Source organism: Ambystoma mexicanum, chromosome 1q (assembly GCF_040938575.1).
Source record: "Ambystoma mexicanum isolate Mex_15411 chromosome 1q, UKY_AmexF1_1, whole genome shotgun sequence".
NCBI lineage: Eukaryota > Metazoa > Chordata > Amphibia > Caudata > Ambystomatidae > Ambystoma > Ambystoma mexicanum.
The window spans coordinates 93,802,569-93,830,057 of NC_090922.1; the positions used below are offsets into that span (position 1 = coordinate 93,802,569).

The 27,489-nt window shown below is 44.9% G+C and overlaps 1 protein-coding gene across 7 annotated transcripts in view; it reads left to right on the plus strand.

Annotated features, from left to right (window-relative positions):
* ANKRD11 (ankyrin repeat domain containing 11) overlaps positions 1–27,489 on the plus strand; it is a 1,995,649-nt gene that overhangs the window by 1,845,933 nt on the left and 122,227 nt on the right. For all 7 annotated transcript variants that reach the window (XM_069635589.1, XM_069635598.1, XM_069635590.1 and 4 more), the window contains one exon: positions 21,105–21,248. In XM_069635589.1, coding sequence (XP_069491690.1) covers positions 21,105–21,248 — 144 coding nt within the window. The remainder of the gene's footprint in view (positions 1–21,104; positions 21,249–27,489) is intronic.

Consider the following 27,489-nt stretch of genomic DNA (forward strand, 5'->3'; position numbering starts at 1 on the left):
GGGTAAAAGGACCTGTCGGATGCACCCTCCTGACTAATACTCTTTAACTACCGGGGATGTAAGATCAAAACCAAAATCTTGAATCAAACCTAATTTGTTCATGACAACGTCCGATTAGTTTTGATCTGAAATGCACATCCACACGGTCTGTTCTGAAACGGTCAAAACAATGAATTTGCTCAATATCATAGGAGGTTATTGCACTGAGACCAGGGATTGCATTAAAAAGACTTAGGCCCTGATTCATGGATTATTTGTGCCGAAAAAAACGGGATTTGTGCGCCATTCTGCCTGCAAATCCCGGTTTAACAAATGGGGATTTGCAGGCAGAATGGCACACAAATCCCTTTAGTTTGTTGCAAATGATCCATGAATCAGGCCCTAAGTATGTTAAGGCAATTCAAGGTGACATGCTCGTTTTCAGGCAAGACACATTCTAAGAGGGCTCGTGGTGCTAAACTGTGTCTCAGCTGTGTGTCTGAGCTATGGCAGATCTAGACAAACCACTCACCATCTCACCCCGAGGCTGAGGAGGGTCCTTAGACAGCCTTGATTCCTGAATGGCTTTCCGGGTTTCCCTACGTAATGAACCTCTAAGCACACTATAAACAGTTGTTGTTAGAACCATCATTGCTAAAGCCATGAAGTGAATTCTCAGGGGTGGTTGTACGATTTGACATTATATTCATACACTGTGATAGAAAAAGACGATTCTGGTCAGGGGCACGAGGATCCTTAGTTTGTGAACTAAGTAAAGGATTCCTCCATGCTCCTGTCATGGCAACAGCGTGTGTATCCACTAACCCAACAGAAGTGTTAGTACGGGATTTTGTGTTTACAAAAGGATTTCTACACCGAACAGACAAAGGCAGACAATTTGGAACAGAATGTTCTTCCTTGGGCTCTGCAAATATGTGAGAATTCATATTTGGAAAATTAACCGCCAAGGGGTGGGATTGACCCGGAGTAGGAAATATGGAAATGGGTTGAATGCAAGTAGGCACTGGCACAACAGCAGAAGTAGATTGGGTAGATGTTGAAGATCTGAATTTATGATGACACAATCATTTTAATGAATTGCCGGACCTGTCTGACAATGCATTTGGCCTATGTACACAGGTAACATTGTTAGTCAATGCATCTTTCAGCAGGGGTTGATTCAATAGGTGATTAACACATTTTCTTGTAGCCTGTTTATTCAAGTTAATCATGGGCAAATTCGTGGATTCATTTAGCTGCTTCACTTTTCTATTACGGGGAACGCCCACAAGAGCTTCACTGACTGGGAATGCTCGATTAACCACCACAAGAGAAGGAATATTCACAAGAGATTTTCCGAGACCAAGGGATCAATGGAGGCAGGCAAGGTCACATTTAACGATGACTGGATGTTATGTTTATTATTTATAATGCGCAAGTGTACCCAAGGGTATCAGGGCGCAGCATTTACAAGAATTTTCGAAGCTTAGTTGCAGTCATCATAAAATATACATACAGACAATGAGGTAAACCAATGTTGTATACAAAGCAGCAGTGTGTCAGATAGGAATTATATACATGTAAACAGGTAAGCACACGTGGTTTTAGTGTGTGCTGGTAGCGTGGTGTTTAGTAACCCTAGTGGGTCTCCGATTGAAGCCATGATACTACCTTGGAGCGGAAGTTCTGGTAGGGTAAGTTCATTCTAAGGTTAGGAGGCAAGGAGTTCCATAGTTTGGCTGCTTTCACCGGGAAGCTGTTTCCTCCTATGGTGGCGCGTTTGTAGTTGGTGATGGATAGGCAGTCTTTATATGCTGTTCTAACGGGTCTTAGAGAGGTCTGTCTGTGGAATCTATTGATAAGGTATGTTGGGGCGGCATTGTTAAGAGATTTGTGGGTGAGTGATGCCGTTTTTAAGAGAATTGTATCTTTAGTGGAGAGCCAGTTGTTCTGTTAGCTGATTCCTGTGATATGTTCTCTTCTAGAGATGCCCAAGGCTGCTCCGAGAGCGTTGTTCTGGAGTGTTTGTATCTTGCTGGTGGTGGCCTTGGACGATCCCAGGTAAAGGGCGTTGCAGTAGTCCAGGCGGGACAGTATGAGGGCTCTAGTGAGTGTAAGGCAACTAGTGTCAGACAGAAATGGTTTGGCTGCTCGGATTAATTTGCATGTGTATGCCGTGGAGGATGCTAGGGAGCTCACTTGTCTTTTGAAGGAAAAGTTGGAATCTAAGTAGAATCCCAGTGTTTTGACCTCCTGTCCGACTGTGATTTTGTTCCCGTCAATCATAAAAGAATTGTAGGCCGGGCCCAGTTTCCTTAGGCTGAACAAGGTACCTAGGATGATGAGCTCTGTTTTATCATCATTCAGGCCATGAGTGGCCATCCATGCCTGGATGATGATGTATACCCTATTTAGCAAGGCCAAATCCTTTCCATAATCTCCAGAAAGCGGAAGGAGGATCTGGGTATCATCTGCATAGTTAGTGTAGGTGATAACGAGATGATCCAAATCATCGAAAAGGGGCTTGGTAAATGTTCTACAATGTGGGGGAGACACAGGAGCCCTGTGGTACCCCACAGGTGATCGGTACAGGGTCTGCTGCAGCAGTGGGAGAGAAAACCCTCATGATTCTGCCATTAAGGAATGATGTGATCCAGGTGATGGCCTCAGTAGAGAAGTGCGCTGAAGAGTGGAGGTGTGTACATAGGACAGAGTGATCGACCAAATCGAAAGCTGCAGATAAGTCGAGGAGGAGGAGCAGAAGGGCAGCTTGTCCATTGTCACTGAGCGTGTCGATCTGGGCTTTTAAGTCAATGAGTGCGGTTTCAGTCCCGTGTTGAGGACGGAACCCTGATTGTCTGGATCCTAAGAGGTGGTGATCTGCCAGGCGCTTCTGTATTTGTACATAGGCAACCTTGTCCAAAATTTTTAGTAGGAAGGGAACGGTCGTTATGGGTCGGTATAGCTGGGTCAAGTGTGGGTTTCCTCAGTAGTGGATGTACCCAAGATTGTTTTAGATTGGTGGGGATGGAGCCAGTGGCGAAGGAGACGTTGATCAGTTTCGTTATGAAAGGGGAGAGGTCACGGGCAGCGTCTTTGATGATCTGTGCTGGGCACAGGTCTCCCTGGCAATTGGATGGTTTCAAGGACAGGATGATTTTTTCAACTTCAAGTGTGTTGACTTTGGAGAACTTGAAGCAGGGGATATCTGGAGGCGTGAGCTTGTCCGGAATTTTCGGAGGGAGAGTGACATTGAGGGAGGCTTTTTTGCTGGAGATTTTACTTTGGAGGGTTGTGATCTTATTCGCTAGGGCACTTTGAATTTCTGAACACCAGTTTTTATCTTTAGTACAGGTGTCGGGGGGGGGGGGGGGTACTATGGGAGTTTCTACTTCTTTGAGGATAGAGAAGAGTTCTTTCATGTTGGATTTTGCTTGGGATATGCGAGAGTCAAAGGAGGTTCGTTTAGCCATATAAATTTCTTTTTTGTAGGGTGCGGCTAGTTTGGAAAGTTTGAGTTTGTTTGCGACTGAGGGGGATTTTTTCCAAGTGGCCTTGCAGTTTCTTTTCTGCTGCCTAAGGTTTTTAAGGAATGGTGTGTACCATTTGTTGAGGTGTGTTTTTGGTTTGCTTGGTCTGAGTTTAATGGGGGCGATAAGGTCTAGCGAGGTGGACATAATCTTGTATTCTTCGACTAAGGTGTCGGGGTCAAGGTTGTCAGGGAGTGTGGGGAGTAGGTTTGGGATGAGTGTTTCTACTGTCATATTCTTCTTGTTTCTAGTGAGAGTAGGTGGGGCCATGATGGTAGGCGGAGGTGGAGGTCTGTCAGTAGAAAGCGTGAATGATACCAGATGGTGATCAGTCCAAGCTAGGGGTGAGATATTTGTGATATTCGCTTGGCAGTTGTGATCGGTTACCCAGTCAAGTATTCTACCTTTTGAATGAGTGGGTGCCGTGCATCTTTGCACAAAGCCTAGCTCAGTGAGGGTGTTAACTATAGTACTGGCGGTATGGTCTTCCGGGTCATTATAGCCCAGATTAAAGTCGCCCAGGATGAGAACTTGAGTAGAGCTTTTAAGATTGCTGGATAGAATAGAGTTGAGATCTTCATCAAAGGTGCCGATGGGACCTGGTGGGGCAGTAGATCGGATATATATTAAGAGTTTGGGTATTGGTAAGTGGAAGTTTGACTGATAGTGTTTCGCACGAGGGGACTTTGGAAGAAGTTGCTAGTCTCATGGTAAGGCTGCACTTATGGATAATGGCGACACCCCCTCCTCTGGAATTGGGGCGATCTTGTCTCAGGATAGAGTAGTTATCTGGGACCGCCAGCATAAGCATGGGGCCTGCTGCTGGGTGTAGCCAGGTCTCTAACAGCGAGGAAGTCAAGGTCTTCTTTAAGGATTAAGTCTGCTATTTCTGTAGCATGAGCTACTAGCGACCTGGAGTTGATCAAGGCTCCCTTAATTTTGGGGCTATCTGTGTTTAGACTCAACGAGCGGGCACTTCTGATGCTTACAGGAATGGATGTTTCAGCATTCATCATGTTGTCAAAAAATGCTTGAATTCCCACATCTGATTTCTCAATACACCTCTGGAGGCACGAGGAATCGTCCATAGGGGATTGGGTGTCCATTCTAATATTGGGGATAGCCACACAGGCTAAGTTTCATGGTTGTTTAGAGGATAAGAGGTTCTTTGCATTATCACATACTTTAAGATTTTCTAATTTAACCCACAAGGATTGAAGGAGAACTGAGTGAGATCTGGTTTCAGTCTTAATCCCTTTTGTATACGGCAACCAACACACTAAGAATTTGCGTAATTTCATTTTGAATGTTAGATTGGCCAACTTCCACATTACCATCAATGTTCTTAAATGGTACTGAGAGACAACATGGAGGCAATTGTACAGTAGAGGACAAAGAGGTTTTTGAAGATTCCAATTATTGAGAACGTCCCTGAAAGGTCCAGAGGGGGAGTTGAGCATGGAAATATGTTAATGGAGGTTTGTGGATAATGTTCCTGAAACGGTTACTCGTGGAAATGGTTCGCCATCCAACACAAGATTATTGATGTTTGACGTGGATCTATCTTCAATAGATGTCAGACCCAAGGCAGAGATTGGCAAAACCGGTCTTAATGTGCGTGAAATAACCAGAAAATAAGCAGTCATTTTACTGAGGGTCGAGCCAGCAGTTGATAAGGGTTGACTGACGGCGAGAACAGTCACAAGTAATGCAATCATATACAGTCAGAGGGAATGAATCCATATGCGGGGAGAGCTGAAGGGGAAGGTTTATGGCTTGCAGCATTTCGGAGTCCGTTAGGGGAGCACAGTTCATGATCGAAAATGGCACCATTCCGTGCCTGCTGCATAACTCGTACATTAACTAATAAATGTGCTGACGAGGGGTGGACGAATCAAAGTTAGCTCTAGATTGTACTCGCCCTTGCTGAGCTGCCCACTTCCAAACTGTGCTGACACTCAGTCTGCACTCCCGTTCGCACGCGCTTCGCGCAGTAAGGTGCGTTATGAAGAAGTTTGGCCAGACGAGATTGGTGAGTACCAAGCAGAATGCTCTGAGGCCAGACTAAACCAATCTAATGCCACACGCTGGTAGAACAAGGTAGTTGCAGGAGAGTACATGCAAAGGATCCAAACCACAAAAGTTGTTGCCAAGCTGTGCCAAACTGTGCTGATACCCAGTTCGCACTCCTGTTCGCCTCATCAATTCAGTGTCCTGCTGTTCGGATTGCGCTCAGCCCCCAGGACATTCACCAAATGCCTAGCTCAAGTGGCTGTGTCTCTCAGAAAGAGAGGATACCATGTATACCCTTATCTCGACGATTGGTTAATACGAGCACCGTCGTATACGGAAATGAAAAATGCAATCAAACATGGTTTGAGCACCCTCTTACGCCTCGGTTTTAAGATAAACTCGCACAAGTCTTGCTTCGAGCCATCAAGCACTTTAGTGCTTCTAGGAGCCAAATTCAACACCTTCGAAGGACATGTTAGACCTTCCCTAGAAAAGACAGTCGATGCCCCATCTGAGAACCAAATTCTACCAAGGCACCAAGATATCTGTCAGAACATGCATGCAGCTTCTCGGAACCAGGTCGTCCGGATGCCACTAATCCAGCATTACAGACTACAGATGAGACAGCTGCAAGAATTTCTGGCAGATCAATGGTCTCAGATGACCGGATCCTGGGACGAACGACAAATTGATAGTAACACCATTTTTAACAGAAAAATTGCAGTGATGGTTGACACCTACTCGCATTCTAGTTTTTCGCCCTGGCACCAAGTTAACTAGAAACTGCCCTCTGCATTACAGTATGTAGTATGCAAGCGCAAATAACACACAATCCTGTATACAAACGTAGTGCAAATATTAAATGATAAATAACCTTGAAAAACAAAGCAATCTCCCGAGAATAATGAAAGGGTTTTGATATGGGGCGAAACAGAACTAAAATGCTGATGTCAATAGCTTGTCGTAGCCAGAGCTGGGACATAAACATGCGCAAAAACGCAGACCCATCATATGCATCTTCATGCATGCAAGTGCAGATAAAGAGCCAGACATGACACACATACATAGGGCGAACATCACACCGGACACATGGATTAAGGAGAACAGAGGACAGTTGTAAAACAGAAGCGTGATGCCATCGAATAACCATTTTTTGATCAGGATATCTAGAAGTCTCAGAGATCATTCAGGGAATTCAGAAATCGCAAGAAAAACCCACGGAAAGCTAAGAGAAAAGTTGCACTCTGTTGCAGCGACCAAGAGGAAAACCAAGGATTTTAAACCCCCAGAGATCCCCTGAAGGCAAAAATATTAGAAGGAAAAAAAAGGACACATCAGTTTAAACCAGAACAACCAATTGTGCAAGATAACATTTACAAAACAGATGGATGGGAACAATTTAGCATAGATACTAAGCACATGTTCCTTATCCAGAGTGAGCTCAATTGGCACCACTTACCCTGGTGGCCATCTTGGGAATCTTCTTTGTATACTCCACAGTAAATGCCTGCACATTTATACACTTGATTCGTCAGTGATGTGTCTAATTTGACTTGCACATTTTATTCACTAACTAAATAGGTTTTATATAGCGCAACGCTCACCCAAAGATCTCAGGGCACTCGGAGACCAAACGAACCGAAAGGAAACAAATATACAGTCTCAGGAGTGGAGAGAGAGGAAGTCGCTTGACATAACGACTGGCAGAGTCCTTGAATGGCCGTGAAGTCCTAAGATAGTCAAATAGATTTAGGCATGATCTGTGTGTGTGAAGCAATTCTGTGTTGTGAAGATTAATAGGGCAATACACACAGATGTCTGGTTGTCTTGTGTAGGTGAGACATCATTTTCAAGCAGAGGGATGTCATAGTTTTATGGACTGGAGCTAGCCGGGTATCTATTAATGTGGAGAGGATAATATTGAACTCCCAGGGAGAAAAGCATTCTCTTTGCTTGTATACTTTTCTGAGGTCCTCTTGTAAATCAATGCAAACACGATTTAAAAGGGGGAGCTGCTGTTCTGGAAGCTTCAGTAGCTGCTAAATGTTCACAAGAACTTTCAGCTATGGGAGATTAGGTGTATGAACAAGAGATCTGGTTAAGGCCGCCTTGAAGCCACCGCAGGCCGATCCACTTTCCTTCAAAGGAATAAAATGCTATAGCGGATGGTCCCCGGCAAATTAAAGTGCCTGTGCTGTTTGTGCATGCGATCAATCAGGTCCAGTGTTTGAGAGATGCGATGTAACATCCTGCATTCAAGCTGCCCAGGGGATCCAGCCTGTACATCAGTTTCTTGTGTGGCTGGCTGGATAGGTACTGAAGGTCTGACTCCCACCATTAGGGTTTTCGGGCAGGTCCAATTAGAATCTTTATTGTTGCATTTTCCTCTGAGGCAAACAGTCGATCTGGTGTTCTACAGCAGGAGAATAGGTGTTTGATGTCTTAATTTACAGCCCACTTCAGGTGTTCTAAATGTGAGACTCCAGGTATGGTGATGGCTGTTATCATGCTTCTTACTAGAAGTCAGTGAAAGATTTTGACAATCTTGAGACCATGTCCTGGACCTCGACCCTCCCTATGGGTTCATTTAATAGATTTATGGCGGCTCTGTATTGTTTATATGAGCAGGTTGTTCGGTTATAGCATTGAGGAAGGCCTTCATGGATGGGTGAACTGCCCTTATCGCCAGTGTTTTGATGTGGAATGTCTTTATTCTTGCTAGTATTCCCATGTGGGAACCCCATCCTTCTAGGAAGGTGTTTCTCTCAACTGATTGACTTGGTAAAATTGATTACATTGTAACCCTTTTAAACACATTCTTAAACAATATTACCTGAGCCGGGGGGCATTAGCTACCTGGTAATGCCCTCCTCCCACCCCTCTGTGAGGTCAATATTGCTATTCGCACCCCAGCACGTTGTACCAGGGTACTAATAGTGTTTTGTTTTTTAAAGTTGAGAAACGTGTTCTCAAATTTTAAAAAACGACGAAATAAAATGGCTGCCATGGATCGCGGAAAAGGGATCTACACATAGTACCTTCTCCCTTTGCATGGCGGCTAGTCACGCTTAGGGGATGCACTGGGAATACTACTGCAGCAGGTAAGTGGGGTGGGGGGATAAACATGTGAAAAAAGGGGATGGGGTGCAGGGGAGCACTTCCTGTTCGCCGGTGGGGGAAGATGGCGGCCTCTAGCTACGAGGAGGCTTGGAGCAGGGGCTTACCATTTGGGAAAGCCCCTGTTCTGAGCCTCCTCATTGACTGGGAGGCTGAAGCCCGCCGGGTACTAATGCCTCATTAACGACCATTATAAGGAGTGCTCTCCTGAATTTGAAAGAATCAGTTTCTCTTCCTGGTAGTTTTGTTTCTAAGTTAGTTGGTCCTGTGCACATTTCTGTAGTGGCTTAATTTGTAGTCCTAATGTGCACAAAGAGTCCTAGGTTTTGCGGAAGGATTTGCCTTTGTATCAGTGGAACATTTGTAGATTAACATAAGGACTGTCTATTGAAGAGAGTGCCACTCCAGCTGGAAGTACTTGCTTTGATCAAACAAATTTGATCAGTTAATCCCCTGCACTTGCACGCTTTCAATGTCACTAGGCCTACTAAGATCATTGTCCTCCCTCCGTTTCCCTCCTTTGCCTTGTCGTGCCTTGAAACACTTGTGTATAGGCGTGTTATAAATATCAGATCAATTAAGATATGAGTAGACTTAATCTCCATGGACGACTTTACGTGCCATCACGCTTTGCAAGCACACTCTTGGGCCCGATCTCAACCCAGATGGCAATTGCTTTCCTTGACAGTGTTAATTTTTTCCACAATGAATCTCAAGACCGTCCCAAGTGGTCTTTTCAATCACTCTTCTGCTTTCTTGTCTAGTAGAAACTCCTAGACCACCTATTCCCATGATGAATATTGTTGCTTTCAGATGCATTGTTGGTAGGAGAAGCAGAAAATCAGGTTCTGTAGCAGTCCTTCATAATTTGTAAAACCAGTTTGTCTTGGCATGTTTGAGAGAATTGGTTGACTTCAAATGTTGCCACCCACCCTGGTGTTGAAGTGGTACACGTGCAGGAAACTGCTTTTTTTGCAAAGATTTTAGTTTCCTGGATTCTATGTGAATCTGCCTATAAAACAATATCGCCTGGCCTGGTAACACAGACTCCTCCTTGTTCAAAACAGCAGATTGACTTTGAACAGAAATAAGGGTGTTTGTGTCTGCTGCTGGGATGGTTTTCTTCTCTGTGTGCCACTGCATCGCTGGTCCTCTAGCCCTCCGAACCCTCATTCCACACTTCACTCTAGCCTCCTTTGCTGGTGTCTCAACTTTCTGTTCGGGCCTTTATATCTCTTTGTCCCTGCTATGCACCAGAAGCTTTGCCTCAAGCCTAGCCAGTATTTCCTTACTCTGGCATGAATACACTGGCCTAGCAGAATGTGTTATTTTGCCTTGTGTGTAAACACAGAGTACTGGTTACCATACTGATGCCAAAGGTTGTTGGCCTCTTGATCTCTGTGTTATGCAGGAAGACTTATAGGGTTTTGGAGCTGTGGTCTTTGTTGGTCTTTGTCCACAAGAGGGTTGAGCCTGCCGCTGAAAACCCACCCTCGGATGGTAATCTGCCATATTCCTGTGTCTTGGAATCTAAGCAGATTTTAGGGTGTCCCCTTTTGTTTTCTTTCTGGTAACTTTCTCAACCACCTGAACCCTTCACAATGTATTGTCAGAGAATGTGTTAGCCAGCTTGTCTGAGAAATAAAGTTCTTTATGAGGCCCCAGGGGTGTGCTTTGAGGCACAAATCAACTGGCCAGACAGTCCAGCTGGAGAGTCGAAGGCCATGGTAGATGGAGCGAAGACCCTGGTGGGTATAGTGTGGGGGTAATGTGTGAGTCAGGGTTATGGAGCTATGGCGGGAGGACTGACTTGCCCTATCGTAGTGGAGAGAAATAGTCTATGTTGGGGAGAGAGTGCCCAGTGTGGAAGTCATGGTGATGCAGAAGGTGGTCATGATGGAAATACAGGGACACACACAGGGAGACAGAGGCAGAGCAACACTGGCAGACACACAGACAGTCATGGGGAGGAGGGAAAGCCAGGGTGAGCAGAGGGGTTCCATGGTGCGAAAAGAGGGAGATTAGGGACGGGGGCATGGTGAGTAGGAGCGACATTCACCATGGTGGGGGAAGAAGGGAGGCTCCATGGTGGAGGGGAAGTGAAAAAGAGAGACGAACTATGGCGGGGTAGCGAAAGAAAGAGACTATGGCATGGGGAGAGAGGTCATGGCCAAGAGAAATAGAGATGGCGGCCATGGCGAGAGTGAGCAATGGGCTACGGTGGTATAGAGAGGACGACCATGGGGGAAGAGGGAGAGACCGGGGCCATGAAAAGGGCGAGATCCAAGGGACAAAGCAGGGGCGAGCGAGATTGCAGCCATGGTGGGGGCTAGCGAGTGGGGCCATGGAAAAGGGGAGTAGCAAGGCTGGGGGGGGGGTCGAGAGACGCAGGACACAGCAGATAGAGAAGAAGGTATGGTTTGTTATGGCAAAGAGCTTCACCATGGTTTGGGGTAGAGAAAGAGGGCAAGGTCATGGTGGTGAGAGAGGACGCCTGTACTCGTCTGATGCAAGGATCTTCATGAACTTTTTTTTTTTTTTTTTTTCTTTTTTTACTGAGAGCTTCTGTTACTCCCTTAAGGAAGTGAAGCAAAGTGTTCCGATGTGTGGCCATAGAATGAGTGCATTTGCTCAGTGTAATTCAACCAGAGAGGACCGGCGCTCCACTCTTTTCCTTGTGTGGGACGCTGTTCCTTTAAGGATTTGTACTTAAATATCAGCCTGGAATCGAAGCTGGCGAAGTGAGGCAAAGTGTTCCGGTGTTTGAGTGTGACAGAGAGTAGTCGTACGTCTCGTCAACCACACTCTCCTTGTCCCCTGGAAAAGTCGGATTGTGGCCGACTTTATAAATACAGAACTTCTGGACTGCAGACATTGATTACGGTAAGCTGTTCCGACATACTTGCTGCCTTTGACTTTGCCCCTCAATCGCAAGCTATACCTCAGTTCATATATAGTCTGGTCTGCTTTGTTCCTGGCTATTGGTTCCCCTCCTATAGCACTCAGTGACTTTGGAGCTGGCTAATGTTCTTGCCCTTTGAGCCGCTTGGGGGCAGGGTGGGTCGGGGGGCTACTGCTAGTGTCTCGCGCTAGTCACTGGGATTGAAGTTTGAAGTCCTACTAATTGCTTGAAGATCTTCCCCAAAACTGGCAATTTTACCAGTGGTTCACTCCAAAATTCTTCTACCTTTTCCTCCCCTTGGCTTACAGTCTGTGACTGCAGGTCCTAGAGTGCCTTCGAACCGACTACATTCAAGACTTTTGTAAACCCAGGCCTGTATCTTAACCCTTCGGTCCCTGTTGTTGGGATTCCTCAACTTGCCTGAACTTATTTTCCGTGACTGCAGGCTGAACTTTGCCTTTGAACCAATTTTAGCAAGCATGGCTCAACACACTCTAAGGTCGGGGATGGTTACCATTGCCGTTCCACCTGCACTAACTATTGCTGAACTCAACTCTGGAATGAAACCCAATGAGCAACCTAAAACTGTGCCTATACCTATAGTCCCGATGGACCCCCGGAGGAGAGCTTGGTGGCTGCAAGGGAGGCAGTCTCATGCTCTGAACTTCCCATATCCTTAGGAGAGAGATCGACTAATATGGGCGATGTCTCCACTGACTCTCCTAAAGATCTTCATCTGGTGTTTCAGGCCAAGTGAATATCTGTCTAGGTACTTTGCGGTCAATGCTAAATGGCCCATTCAATTCACTTTTATCCAAGCAGGTACGGTTACATGTGGTTGTTCCTGCTTCTACACCCAAACAGCTGATGGTCAGGTCCAGCGTTCCTGACTCGGCTCCAGCAGTGTGGCGACGCCATTCCTCTGCTGAACTGTTTGTTTTTGGAACAAGATGGCCTCATTTGTTTAATTTTAAGTGTATGTCAAACTTTGCAGATGAACACCTGAAGGATGGCGTGAGAATGGAATGAGGTGATCGATCTGAAGCAATTATTGGCTCTGTCCTTGATAACTATGACTCCTCCTATAGGAGCCTTCATATTGGAAGATCGACTACCTACAAAGAAATCATGGACTGTGAACTAGTATCAGGCTGTGAGGGAACTAATCTGACTGTTTTTGCTAATCATGGGGAAAATATATGGCAGGGGCTCTGTGAACCTGATGTTATGGTTACCCCGAGGACCGCTACAGATGGGATACCATGTGTCCACTAGGTGGATATTGTGCGACCAATACTGGGTCATTGGAATCATGGGCTGGCTCCGGTTCTCAGGGTATACAGTGCCAAACCCTATTGACCGAAACCATGAGTTTGGCCTGACACACTCCGACCAATGATGGTCTACATGTTGGCGATAGTGTGGCACCTAAAGCTATGGTATCTGCAACTGCGGGTATACCTCGGGTAAGGGGGATAGCTCTACAGCGGTCTCCACCATCCCCAAAGGGATTTTTGGACTAAGCCTGGGGAGTGCTTTATGCCTAGAGAAAATACGTCATGGGGTCAATTTTCTTCCAGTGTGAACAAAGAGCTTACAGCACTATATGAACAGCAAGAGTTGGTCTCCACTGCTGTGAGGGCGAATACTGCTACACTAGCCGTAATACATGAGAAGTCATTTGTTATGGGCTATCGGAGGGGGCTGGCTGATAGTTGGGAGCTGTGGATCCCCATTTTCTAAGGGCATGCAATCTGGTAGATAGTGGAGCGGGGTTTGTGGCCCAAAATGTTTGCAGGATATTTACAAGGGTCCACTTATCCTAGAGCTAAACTCCATTGAGTTTTTGGACTCCCCTTGCCACTTGGTAGAGTGTATAGAAGCGATGGGGCATACGTCTGCCATTGTATTGGATACAGGATTGTTTGTGAAGGAAGATGGGGAAAACTAGGGTAGTCTGACAACCGTCAAGGTTCATTCCCCTCAGTTTGTCCCTTACCAAACAAAAATGAAAAAGAAAAAGGCAAAGGCCATTATGGGCAAGAAGCCAAAAAATCAACCTATTGGTAAAAACAGATCTGCCAATGCTGCTAAACATGTGGGCCAGATCTCTCTTGTAGACACTCTAATTGATCTCAATGCTGCAGAAAATGATTGCGCCCATTACATGAAGAAATATCTACTCATATTAGCACTTCTATGGGGGGAATGGAAAATTCTCAAAATTGGGGCAAGCAGAAACATGGCAAATCTACTCCCATTTTGGTGGACACACCTAGAAGTCCCTTTCCGTTAATAGCCTGGGCCAGGTAAATGGCTGCCAGGTAATTCAAAAGAATGATCTCCAATCCGGACTTGCCTCCCGTCTAAGACCTAATAACCTAACCAACCTTAATCCTGGTCCAATTGAGTCATTGCTAATGGTGTTCAATCCAAATTAACCTTGTTATGGAATATAAACCCCACCAATGACAAGTGGGTAATAATCCATCACCACCTACAACACGTGGGGGAGTCTGCTCCTGTGGTATTGACAGGTACCCATGCCACTGGGGGAGGGAATCATTCTGTGGGGTTGTCTATGCAGCCTCATGGAATATGATTTATGACCTCTCTAAGCGAGATACCAGCTCCGACAATCTCTGATTTGGGGGCAGGTCATATGATCCAAAAACATAATGAGCCAAACGCCAATCAAGTTGATTCTGCTGCATCTCTGATGCTTATTGAGTGGGAAGTCCACCAATGTAAACCTAGTTCAAAGAGGTTGAGCAGGACTAGTGTTCTGGGTGTGTTTACACAAATTCCCTCAATCCGATCACTTCACTCTGGGGACATTGACTTCATTTCTTTACCAGCGGTAACAACCTAACAACCGGGTGGTCTCAAAATTCTTTTCCAATATAGTTTCTAACCTAGCATGTGAACAGAGAGCCATATTCCATGCTTTAGGCTATGACATTTGCCAACTAGCAAATGACGAAATGTCTAAACAATACCTGACCCCGCCGGAATCTGTCCAGCAATCTGCATTTATTCCTGATGGTGTTGCTTCACGTGTTTTGGTTACAATGCAGACTGAATTGGGTACTGTCAAGAGACCCCACGACCTCTCCAACATCATCACTCGTAACACCAAAACCAAATCCCAAGCCTCGATATTAGGGGACTTTAACCTGGGCCTCACTGATCCCAATGACACTGCTGCCATGACTATTGATAATATGCTTATGAATGCAGGATTCATACAGCTCATCAACCAACCTACCCACGTTAAGGGCAGAACCCTCGACTGGCTAGCCTCCCACAATTGTCCTATCCATATCATCTCTGACCAACAGTATGCATGGACCGACCACAACTTAATTACGTTTAACATTCAGTTCAAACCTGCCAGCCTCTCTTCTACCATTGCACCGGCTACTGCCACACGCAATAAACGTGACCTCACTTGCGACAGACTCCTCCCGGCTCTCAATGACCAGGTTCGCTCATGCTCCGACCCCACGGCTATGGTTGACACCTTTAACCACGCTATGCAAAAAGCCTTAGATATCATCGCCCCATCCAAACTGAGAAAACCCAAACCTCAAGCCCACCTGAACTCTTGGTTCACACCCCAGCTCAGAACCCTGCGCAAAGAAAAACGAATTGCGGAATCACATTGGAAAAGCAACCAGTCCGCAGCCAACAAATCGTGCCTCCTCCTGGCCACCCTTAACTACAAAGAAGCCATATTCCAGGCTAAAAAAGACACGTAAAATAAACGTATCGAACAAGCCAAATCCAACACCAAAGAATTGTTTAGAGTCCTAAAAGAACTTGAAACGCCTGTCACTGCACCAGACACTTGCATCAAAGATAACACTTGGTGTACCAAAATCCAAGAGGCTCTCCTCGGCAAGATTGCCACCCTCCAAATTAAAATCGATAACAATCAATCAAGCCTACAATCCAACCCACAACTCAACCCTATCCCGACCCTAAACCACCCCATCCCAGACTGACTCCTTTTAGCTTCTCTCCACTCTCCATTTCCGAAGTGGAAAAGATCATCACCAGCCTTAAACCGACCAACTGCCAAGGCGACCTCTGCCCGGCACCTATAATCAAGGAAGCAGCTCATGACCTAGCGCCATTCATTACTACGCTCATCAACTCTTCCTTTAGCTCTGGGATCGTACCTGGCAATCTAAAGGATGCGTGAGTCATCCCCTATTGAAAAAACCTACCCTGGACGCTAGTATACCCACAAACTACAGGCCAGTCACCATGGTCCCGTTTTTACTAAAAATCCTCGACCGTGCAGCATATCTACAAATTCAAGATTACCTTTAATCTAACAAACTCTTGGGACTTAGGCAATCTGGGTTCCGGCCACGTCACGGCACTGAAACTACCCTCATAGATTTAAAAACACAGATTGAAGATCTAAAAGACAAAGGCAAACTTGCTCTTACTCCTCTTGGACCTCTCGGCGGCCTTTGATCTCGTCAATCATGAAATCCTCTGCCACCACATTAAATCAGCTGCACACTTCTCCGATAAAGCTACAAACTGGATTAGCTCCTTTTTTAGACAATAGATCTATGCGCGTGTTCTCTCCACTAGCAGCCGCCGCACCTGCACCTGTCTCCTGTGGCGTGCCACAAGGATCTTGTGTTTCACCCACGTTGTATAACGTGTTCACCAAACCTCTCTTCGATATCTTGGACTATCTGGGTGTCACTTACACCAACTACGCTGACGACACCCAGATACTAATCCCTATCTCAGGTGACTACACGGCTGACTCCCTCGCTATCAATGTCATCTACCAGGTCATCCAGGCGTGGATGGCTCAACACGGACTCTGTCTTAATGATGAAAAGACTGAGCTCCTTATTCTTGGTTCACCACAAAAACTTACCAAACTGGACCCTGCGTTCAAGTCCTTCATCATCGATGGGAATATTATCCCAACTGCCAAGGACACAAAAAGCCTAGGGAACTACATTGACTCGACCCTATCCCTGACCAGACAAACTAACTCAGTCTCTTCCGCAGCGGCATATACCTGCAAGCTCATTACAGCCTGTCGCCCTTTCCTCTCCGCAACCAATTGTCACCCTGGCTAGAACTCTTGTATTATCCAAGATTGATTACTGCAATGCACTGTACCTAGGCACCAATTGCTGCAACCTAAACAATTTACAAATTGTCCAAAACAATGCGATTAGAGCTGCCCTCAACATTCCCAGGCGCCAACACATATCCGACACCAGACGCAATATTCGCTGGCTCTCAGTCCCACACCGTATCTCCCTGAAACCCTGGCTCTTACCCACAAATGCCTTCATAACCAAGCTCCCTGCTACCTGGCCAACCGATTTGCCCTCCACAACTCCATTAGACCCCGCAGAATGGCTCATTTAAACTGCCTTGAGGTTCCACGTTTCAATCTCCAAAGATCAGGTGGAATTAGCTTCCCTATCTTGGCAGCTAAACTCTGGAACACGCTTCCTAATGAGCTTAGAGCAGAACCCTCATTCCCGAGATTCAAACACCTTACGAAAACCTGGCTGGCCGCGCAGGAAATTTAGCTCTGGGTTCTCTGCTTAATTTGTACATGTATATATAATCTGCTTGTCCTCTCATTCCTATTATACCTGTGAATTCTGTATTATACTTGTAAACTTTGTAATTATGGTTCTGTCTGTTTTTCTTATGTTGTAACTAAGTAATGCGCCCGGTTGACCCTGGGCCCGGTGCGCTATACAAATAAATAAAATACAAAATACAAATAATCAAGACTGGTCTTGGATCGAGGCTGCTATTAAAAACTTTGTAGCTTTGGGTGCTAGACCATAACACTCCTAGCTTAGGTAATCTCAGGCCGCTGTCCTGGAATGTTTGTTGGATGACTTACTTAAAGCGGGCCTGGTGTATGGTACCTGAACTGTCTAAATACAATATTCTCTTTTTTCAAGAAACCATGTATATGGGAAACTTTGAGCTGGACGTTTATTCCATTTTCTCCCGTCAGGCCATAACCAGTGGGTTTGGGTGTCCCTATGGGGGTATGGCTATCGCCATTGATGTCAATATTTCAGCCTCCTCTATATTATGGTATGTGTCTGAAGGCATCTTGGCGGTACATGTTTGTTTCTTGGGTGGGATAGGAGATGTACTGCTGGTCAATGCCTGCTGGAATCCGACCAAACATACTATCCAGGATTTCCAGGAGCTACTTACTAGTTTATTTGATTGTTGGTTGGCTGGTGGATATCGGCATGCTCTGATCTTGGGGGTTGACTTTAATGCCTATTGTGCAGAAGGTCAGCTTCACAACGGGAAATCTATCGCACCTTGCGAATGCTCCCATAACCTTTGGCGGGGCATGGAATGGATGACCTCATGGGGTCCTTTGAAAATATGAGTTCTAGTATCTCATGGATTGATTACTTCTTCGTGTCTTCTTCCAGAAAGTCTAGGTGTACTCCTATATGTTTGCTGGATCCTGGATGTAGTGACCACTTAATCATTCACTTCACTATGTTGGCATCTGCATATAGGTGTGCCAGTTTGCCCTTATTGATTCCTGTCTAACCTACCAGGAACGGTCTATCTTGTAGCTGGGATAATATGACCTATCGACGACTCATGGGTTACTTGAAGCAGGCCTGCAAAATAGGGAATGAAAACTTCCTGGGCTATTACTCACTGTGGACTACTGGCAAGACACCTGTACAAATGTATTGTTGAGGGAATTACTATGGCTGCCAATGGCAGGATTCTGCAATTCCGCCTACGACTCTAGAGTGGAATCTATACAAGAAAGCATGTGGGTCTTGTACTATGCCAACACATTTGGAACTCTTCGCCTTCTGGCTGTTGGCTATCCCAGTGTCTTTGAATAACCTATCTGTGATGAGCCCTGCCCTTGGGCTATGGATGATATAGTATTGGCCATAAATGAACTTAAAACCATCCTGGGCTCCCTGTCCAGATGGCCTTCTGCCATGTCTTTTAAAACGGACCTGGAATTCTGGGCTGGTTTCCTTAAGCCTTATTTTGACGACATATTTTCTACTAACAGGGTTCCCTTGTCCGAATGAGTCTATTACCATATTTAAAAAAGAAAGGTCATGGACCCTTGGAATTATAGGCCCATTGCTCTTACCAATTCCATCAGTAAACTGTTTTCTGTTCTACTTTTAAGGGATCTCAACATTTCCATGAATCAAAATACCACTCGTTCACGCTTTTAGGTGGGTTTTCGTCAGAAAATTGGTACATCCCTCAATGCCACACTGCTTAAACATCTATTGCAGAAAGCCAAAGCTACACAGGGTATGGAAATATGTATGGCCTCCTTGGACTTGTCTGCAGCTTTTGACTGGGTAGTCCGTGAATGTTTGTGGGCTAAATTACTCTGATACAAGGTTCCCATGGAGAATGTTCTGCTGATTGCCTCGCTCCATCGTGACTCAAAAGTTGCCTAAGTAAGGAGGGTGCAGTCACTAGACCAATATTGGTTAAGGTGGGACTTAAGCAGGGTTGTACCCTTGCTCCAACCCGCTTCAGTGCATATTTTAGTGATATTGAGGAGATTTGGCGTGCTCAGGGTCTGATTCCTGTTAGGTTGGGCCATCTTGACATTCAGTGGTTGGCCTTTGCTGGTGACATAGTCATCTTCGACAGAATGGCGCGAGGCCTCCAACATAAGCTCAATATTTTTTATGAGTACACCCAGTCTAACCATCTAGTGGTAAATGGTGATAAGTCCAAGGTGGTGTTTTTTTCTAGTGGAAAGAAGTCTGTGGTAAAGCGCTGATCATTGGGCACTGGAAAAGTGGAGAGGGTGGCCTCTATCCGCTACTTGGGGTATAACTTGACCTATGCATCCTCAGTTAAGATGTGGAAAGAGTCACTAAAGGCCAAATTGAATCCTTTGAGGTCCCAAATGAATCGCATATTTAGGATAGTCCGTGGCGTCTCACTTCTACCAGCAGTCGAATACTATCTGGGAAAGGTAGAACCGGTCCTGTTATATGGGCTTGACATGGCATCTGTCGACCTGTTCTTGATACCCTGCAAGGATTCATTTGGAAGAACATATTGGGCCTAGCATCATCAGTCTCTTGCGCAGTAATTCGCCACAAACTAAACTTTATTTCTCTCTATGATCGATATCAATGGAAAAAACTCTTGATGTATTGCAAGTTTCTGAGACCTCCAGCTAACTCATTATTTGTGGATTTCCAAGATATGGCAGAATGTGGTACAGTTCCCTCCGTGAATGAATTCAGGACTTGTATGAGGGAATTACTGGAAGAAATTGGCTCTTCAGAACTCAATTTGAATCCAGATAAAGTCAAATTCAAACTTTTCCAGGATGACTGGAGGGGTTGACCATTGAGGATTTATTTAGATTTTCACCCTTTTCAATATTTTAAGTTCCCCAGAAAAGGGGGGGACTTGCCATTATATCTGAAGTGTTTTCCTTATCAAAGGCCCGACAGGTTTTTCTGCGTTCTGAACTTGATTCATTCCACTGTAGAGCGAACTAGGCACTGGTCCACGCCCACTCATGGTATGGGGACCACTATAAAATTGTCATTTCTGTAAATACCACGATGTCACTGAAACTCTCAAACACTGGATATTAGATTGTGAAGCACTCGTTATAATCAGACTGACTGCTTTTGTCAAGGAACAGGAGTTTTTCATCTGAGTACTCCAAATAACTGTTTTGGAGTAGACTGATGTGGGGAACAAATATCTCTTTGATTATTGCACTTGTTGTGTCATTTCTAAATGGAGTAGATTTTAATTGTTAATTATCTGTTCTTTTATAGACTGTGAAAAGGAAGTTTTCGTTTGTCAGTTTAATTTTACTCTTTTGTACAAATTAAGATTAGTTTTCTTTTATCGATCTGATTTTATGCCTATCGTCTTTGTCTTGTATTTTGTGGATGTTTTTCTGTAAACCTAAACACAATAAAGAAAATATGAAAATCATTCCTGCAACCAAGTTTCAATAATAGATGCTTCAAAAGGAAGCATGTGCAGGGACTTTAAAAATTGGAGAAACTGAATCATTTTACCCTACATATGCAATTAGTTTGGATGTTGAATAAAAATTCAAAGGTCACAAAGCTTCTCATTGTTCTTAGTCTGAATGCTACTTCACTGCGTGATGGGTTATCAGAGCAGCCTGCATATCTTGATATAAAAGCTGTCTTTCTGTTTTCATCTGCCATTCTATGAATTTCCTTATCTAACATATGACCATAGCCACTGGTGTGTTAGAGCCTAATGGTGCTTTCATAAAGGTCCATTGTTAAAGAAAATAATACAAACAACGATTACATAGATATTTGTTTTCATTGTATCTGATTATTAAAGTTTCAAAAACATTTTCATGAAAAGGGGTTTCCTTGGGTGGAGTTTTCAATGTTGATGCTTCTTGATGGCAATCCCATAATGACTGTACAGTGCAGTTTCATAGAGGAAGACTTACCTTTAGTTTACAGGATATCTTATTGACCACCTTGTATTTCCCTATTTTTCTCTTCTAGGAAAAGCTAATTCTTTCCTGTGAACAAGAAATTTTGCGGGTTCATTGTCGAGCAGCAAGAACGATTGCCAATCAGTCTGTGCCTTTTAGTGCATGCACCATGCTGTTGGACTCAGAGGTTTATAACATGCCACTGGAAAATCAGGTCAGTCTCTACACCCACAAACGTTCATGAGTCGTACAGCTCAGTGAGTTTCGAAGTATTCCATTGCAAGCAGTACATTATTGATTGCTGTTTTAATATTTTCTTGAATTGGATTCCTTTTTTGCATTGCCCTTGCTTAGTGCAGTTTGGCGACACTTCTCTTGATACACTGGCACTAGCTGCATGGTTAAATGTTGAACGTAGCCCTCTCCTGCAACCTCTCCTCCTACCTTCTTATGTAACCCTGCCACAAAGTCTTGTAATATGTATATTACCCTGCCTGGCTTTCATGTGTTTGTGGTTGGTGCCCACCCTCTGCCTTCCATAAGCTGCCGAGCTTGCTCACCACCTCTTCATTAACCACACTAGTTACTACTTCCCAGCTTTTTAAATGTATATATCATATAGTGTTGATCATTCGTGGTTTCTTTTTGTCTGTCAAACCTTGATCCCTCTGCCATCCTAAGAGTATTGTTGTGGTCCCCTTTTAGATGTTTCCCATACATGTTTTGAATTGCCCCTTACGGTAGCTTAAGCTTTAGTTAAGCAATCAATATGGCATGGCTGGTATTTTCATTTAATACAGCAAAATCGGATTCTCTTTCAACAATAGCACCACATGTATGAATAACGTGTTCAGCTCGTCACTGTGTCGTCGTCTTTTCATCTCTTGTGTATAAACAAGAATGTTGCATGATAACAGAGTTTGCAATTTTGTCCGATATGAACGCTAAATCATACCTTATTGATGTTTAAGCTGAACCACCAGGCTTGATTATCTTTTCAGAGGAGCGAACACAAAAAGACTTTTGAATCCATGTGTAATATATTTGGATGCTTTTGGATCTGTCCAGTAGTAGCACAACATGCAAGAGACATTACATCCTGAGAAAAGTATGATAGGATTCCCAGAAAGTTGTTTTATAAAATGCCTGGGGAGTACACCCCTATGAAACTATACTATGTCTACAAATCGCTGTCAATGCACACATTCTGACCTATAATGTATAGGGACAATTGTTAACTATTTAAGATCACTGCATTTCTGCATACAACCACAAATTGTGACAGTGTTTGTTACTGACCTCTTGAAACAAAATGTTTTAGTTTATAGTGCTAAAATACATCTTTACCAAACTGCTACCACAATGTGGTGTTACACGAGCTATTATATAGAATTACAGTAAGCAGTCAGAATTATGCAAGTGCCAATCTTCTCCCCATGCTCTGTCTGCCATGAACATACCTAGCAGAAGAATGCCAAACACCTATAATCTAGCTTCCACTTAACATTGTTCACTGAAAAGCACATGTCCATGCCCGCAGTCCTCAAATGCTCACGCAGATCCATTGATGTTTTATATAATCAAATGTGACTCGCTTCCTGATGGGCAAGTAAATTGGGAGGTAGTTAACAGACCTAAAGGATCATAGTAAGTGTAAGAGCACATTCATTGCAAATGGAGGGTGGCAGTCTTGTATTAGCCACTGATCACTTAAACGACTGTCCACATCCTCTCATTACCTAAAGCAATCTGCTCCAACAGTCTTGCTACTCCCTGGAATCAGTTATTAGGTTAACCACCCCTTTTGTTAATATCATTACTCATGCAATTCACAAGCGGGATCAGGGAACTAACCCTTTCCCTGTCTGTTTTTAATTAAACCTCAGGGTTATTGGTGAAATTGCAGACTTCTGAAGATTACTCGAAAAGAACAGTTGTCACAAAGCGGGAAGAACTGAACACACTGAGACCTGAAATCCTATATTCACGCACATATGTTTTCACTAGTATAAGGTTGCAAGGGAAGAAAATAACAAAAATTGAAAGCTTTCTGGGCAAAGCAGCAGTACAAACCTAAAATAGAGGCTCACTCCACCTCAGTCCTGGCCTGGTTAAGTCTGTAGGGGTCAACACTCTCCACAGTCAGATTTTTGGTTTCTCACAGGCTGGAGGTTACCATGGCACCTGAACTGTTAGACTACAACCCCCCAAGTTACCAAGTATGCACTGTCAGCAGGCTGTATGTAGTGTATCGTAGACTTTAAAAACCTGAAGCAAGATAAAGAGTGCACATCAAAAAGACTGTCCATGCATAACTGGCCTCTACGACGAACCAGCCAGTCTGCATTTCAGAGTGCTACTTTTGAATGTCTACTCTTGTACCGAACACGGATTCCTCCTGACCATGTTTTTGGTGAATTGCTGGAACCGTAAACTGCTTATTGTCTGCCTTGTACCAAAGTGTTTTTCTGTCTGACCTTGCCTTTGGTGTCTACCTCTAGAGCTATGAACCTGCTGGTTTTTTGTTTGCCTTTGTTCCAAACTTTGATTCCGCCTGATGGTGCCTTACATTTATCTTGGAACTATGGATATTCTGTACTGACTGTCTGGCATGTCCTGATTGGACTTAATGTCTCCCCCTGACACCCCTTCCACCCCCCTGAAACCCCTTCCACCCCCGTACCTCCGCCCCCACTTAGCCAAGGTAGTTCTTTAATCTGCAGCTTTAACATACTGACTGGAACTCTGTACTTGAATAACAAATTCATTCAAGAGTCTTGGGGATTTCTCCCCTGGACGTTTTAACTGATTTTAGAGTGTGCCCTCTTGTCACTCGGAAGGTCCCTGCATTTTTAATTGTTTTGCATCCTCGCAATGTCCGGGGTGGGGGTGTATGGACCCTTTTTCAGTCAATTGTTGGACTTCTGCACAATTCTACTTCTACTAAAAGTTAAACCACAGCTAGAACTAGGAAAACGGTGGGGGGAGTAAATGAAGAGGTCCATTGCTGTTCATCATCTCACCACCCCCAAGATCTACATCTTTTAAGGTCTGCGCTGCTCTTGATCCATGAACACTCCTTATATTCCAGGTTTGCGTTTTGTGCCAAGCATGTCCCTAGGGGACTGTCTCAGTCACAGAGTTCTTAGCAGGATTAGAACCTCTTGAACGCCCCCTTATTCTGGTATTAGGCTGTGTGGTAAATTGGACATAGACGGAGAAGAGGACATGTTTTAGCAAGATATTTTATTTAAGAAAATAAAGAAAACCTCATCTAAACGCTACCTCTAAGATGGGGTCCCACTCTAAAAATTGTCCTATAAACATCCTCTGTCAAAAAACCTATGTTTCAATGGTTATCATTCTCCCACAGATACCTCATCTGAAAGTTATCCTTCCAGCTGCTCAGACTTTTTCAACAGGGGGCGCAGTACGACTCGACAATCTCCTCTTGACTCTACCGTGCTACTCCTAGACTCCAGATGTGACGTAAGGGGGGGGGGTGTGTGTGTGAGGCTTGAGGCTGACATCGAGTGGTAGCCGCAGACTATTACATTTTATTTTTTTGAAACTCGAAAAGGGATGTCGACAGGGCGTGCCAGTAATACAATCCCTAATGTGAAGTCCACCATACCCATGGTCCTTCACTCGTCTAGGTCCCTCCGATAGTTTTATTCTACCATCGTAGTCGAACGCATATCGCAGAGTTCCTTCTTGGCTGTCGCCATTACTTGGTAAAAGTTTAAACTTAGTTTTTCGTTCTGTCCTTTTGACAACCATTTCCCGCAAGATCTTCGGCAACCCCTTTTGAGGACAAGTCCAGCCGTCGACAACAGTGATTGCCGTCTAGACAAATTTTGCCTGCTGCCTTTCAAGGTCCCAAGGGGCCTAGGCTCTGCACAGCAGGGAGAGCGGGGGTTGGGGGGGTTCATATTCCAGTCTCAGTAAGAGAATGCATGTTCCCCTATATTGCCATTTATTTCGCCAAGCTGCCATCTGCTAACATGATGGAAAATACTCCTTTTTAAATTCTGTCCTTCCTGTAGAGGATGTTTCCCTGGAAGGATTCACACCGGGTGTGTAACCAAGGCATGAAAGAAGCGATATCGCATCACAGCGCATTTTGCGATACAATACTCCCGATTTGCTTTTTATTTCAATAATCATGTCGCACAAACTGCGACATGATTTCTAGAAGGTGGTTTCATGTTTACTTAGCCTGGCCTGTGCTGTGCTGTGCTTGTGGTGCAGAGCGCACAGGCGAGGCAGAGGGGGAGAGGCTCCAGGCTGCAAGACATGCACAGAGGAGCCCATGTGCAGAGGCCCGAGAACGGAAGAGACAGCTCAAGTCACAGCTCGGCTGCCCAGCCATCGTGGATGCCGTGGGTAAGTAATGAAGATCCCTGGGCTGTAGGCTATGTGATTAGTGCAGGGGGCTGGTCTTCCTAATGTTCTTTGAAGCGTGGCCTGCAGTGATTTGTTGCCGTCCCGCGCTTCAAAGAACGGTTCAGAACATCTTATCAGGCTATTTTATCAGTGCGGGGCACCCACGGACCCTGCACTGATAAAACACTCTGCAGGCTTACTGCCTTCTCAATGTTCTTTGAAGCGTGGTACTACAGTCATTTGCTGCCATCCCGTGTTTCAAAAAACATTTAGAAAGCCTTGGGCTGTGTTATTAGTGAGGGGCTCACACTGCCACTTTGCATTTCATGCACTTAAATAATACTTTATTTAAAGCAATGCCTTGGAAGCAAAGCACATTAGATAATAATGAACGACCCTTTCATAATTAACTTTACACTGTATACATCATTCTAGAAATATATTGAGCAATAAGAGGATGGCGTTTGTTGTATTCTCCCCATCCTTCATGCAAAGTCACGTTAACATCATGCAGATTCATGTTAGCCTAACAAATCCCCCCTGGATAAAGCCTGCAGTATGATGTACTCTTCTCAATGCTGATCACTCCCTCCCATGCACATTTCTAAAGGGACAAAGGTCACTGCTGCTAATAGGTCCCCCCCCCCTTCCATCAGTGCCTAATGGCTCACATTAGCTCATGGACCTTGGGACATTGTCCTGCTGGCAGCGTGACCCTCTCCCGTTTGGAAAGGGTCAGGTGACCTGCTGCCAGGACAATGACCATGCTGAGCAGGAATTGCTCAGCACACATTGCCCTCCCAGCGGGACACCTTTCCCGTTGGGCACCCTCATTGTGGTGCAGTGCCAAATGGGAGAGGTGTCCCAGTCAGTGACAAAAATCCTGGTCATGCTGGCAAAAGAGCCTGTGGTGGCCGGCTTGGCCCCCCCTGCCCCTCTGCACGGTGTGCCACTGCCTGTAGGTATGTAGGTAGGTGGCAAGTTTTGATTTTCGTTACAAGGGCAGAACCAAATTTCACGATGGTGGCCAGAAATTCCCATACTGCGAAGCGAGGGGGCTGGATCCATCCACCTTTTTAAAAACCCATTTACCAGCGGGAATTGGGGGGGGGGGGGAGCCACAGCATTTATAGGCAGGTCTAAACCTAGAACAGTCGCCTAAACTGCTGGGCTCTCCTTGCAGTATTCTGCCTATGTAATTCCTACTTCCCCGACAGCTCGGCCTCAAACTGTTTGACCTGTCCACCACCTACCCCCAATCAAGGCTTACCACAATAAGGCAGTCTCCCAGCCCCCTTTGAAGTGAGAAGCACTTGCTATTTTTTCAAGATGCATGTTAATACTTCACTAAGCCAGAACCAACAGGAGAGGAGGCCAGCCGGAGTGATTCAAATAGCATGTCAATCAATCCGGATTCCTTTTGGTTGCAAAATGACACTCCTGCCCCTGTTGTTCAACGAGAACGGAAAGGGGGGGCACAAGTGCCCCTCTGCCTGAAGGCATTTCCTTCTTAATGTTCTTTGAAACGTAGGAATACAGTGATTTGTCTTCACATCGTCCTTCAAACAACATTTACAAGGTCATATGCCTGCAGGCAGATCTGCCTAGATTTGAAAATCAAAAACCCTGTGATTTCTGCAGCCCAGCTTCTATAATGACTGTATTCTCGGTCCTTGCGTTTCCCTATATTGAAAAAGGAGACAACTACTTAAAAATAAGACACAGAATCTGGTGAGGTTAGGCGGGTCTGCCTGCATATTGTATTATCAAGAGGTTGTGTGTTATCAAGTGTCTGGAAATAATATGTTTCCTGCCCGATGATTGGTAGAAGATATACTCTTCCCAGCCATTTGCTAATTGTCGTCCTGGCACTGAAAACGCAACCTACAGTCATGAGGACTTCTAAATGTCTTTGAAGCGTCAGACTGCAGCAGGGCCAGCTGAAGATTTGTCATGGCTCATGCAGGCCCATTTCAATGTTTGGGGGCCCCTTAGCCTGGAGTGGAGAAAGTGTCTGCAAACATTGATTTTTTTGATTTTTTTTTAAAGTTTTTTACAGTTTACAAGTA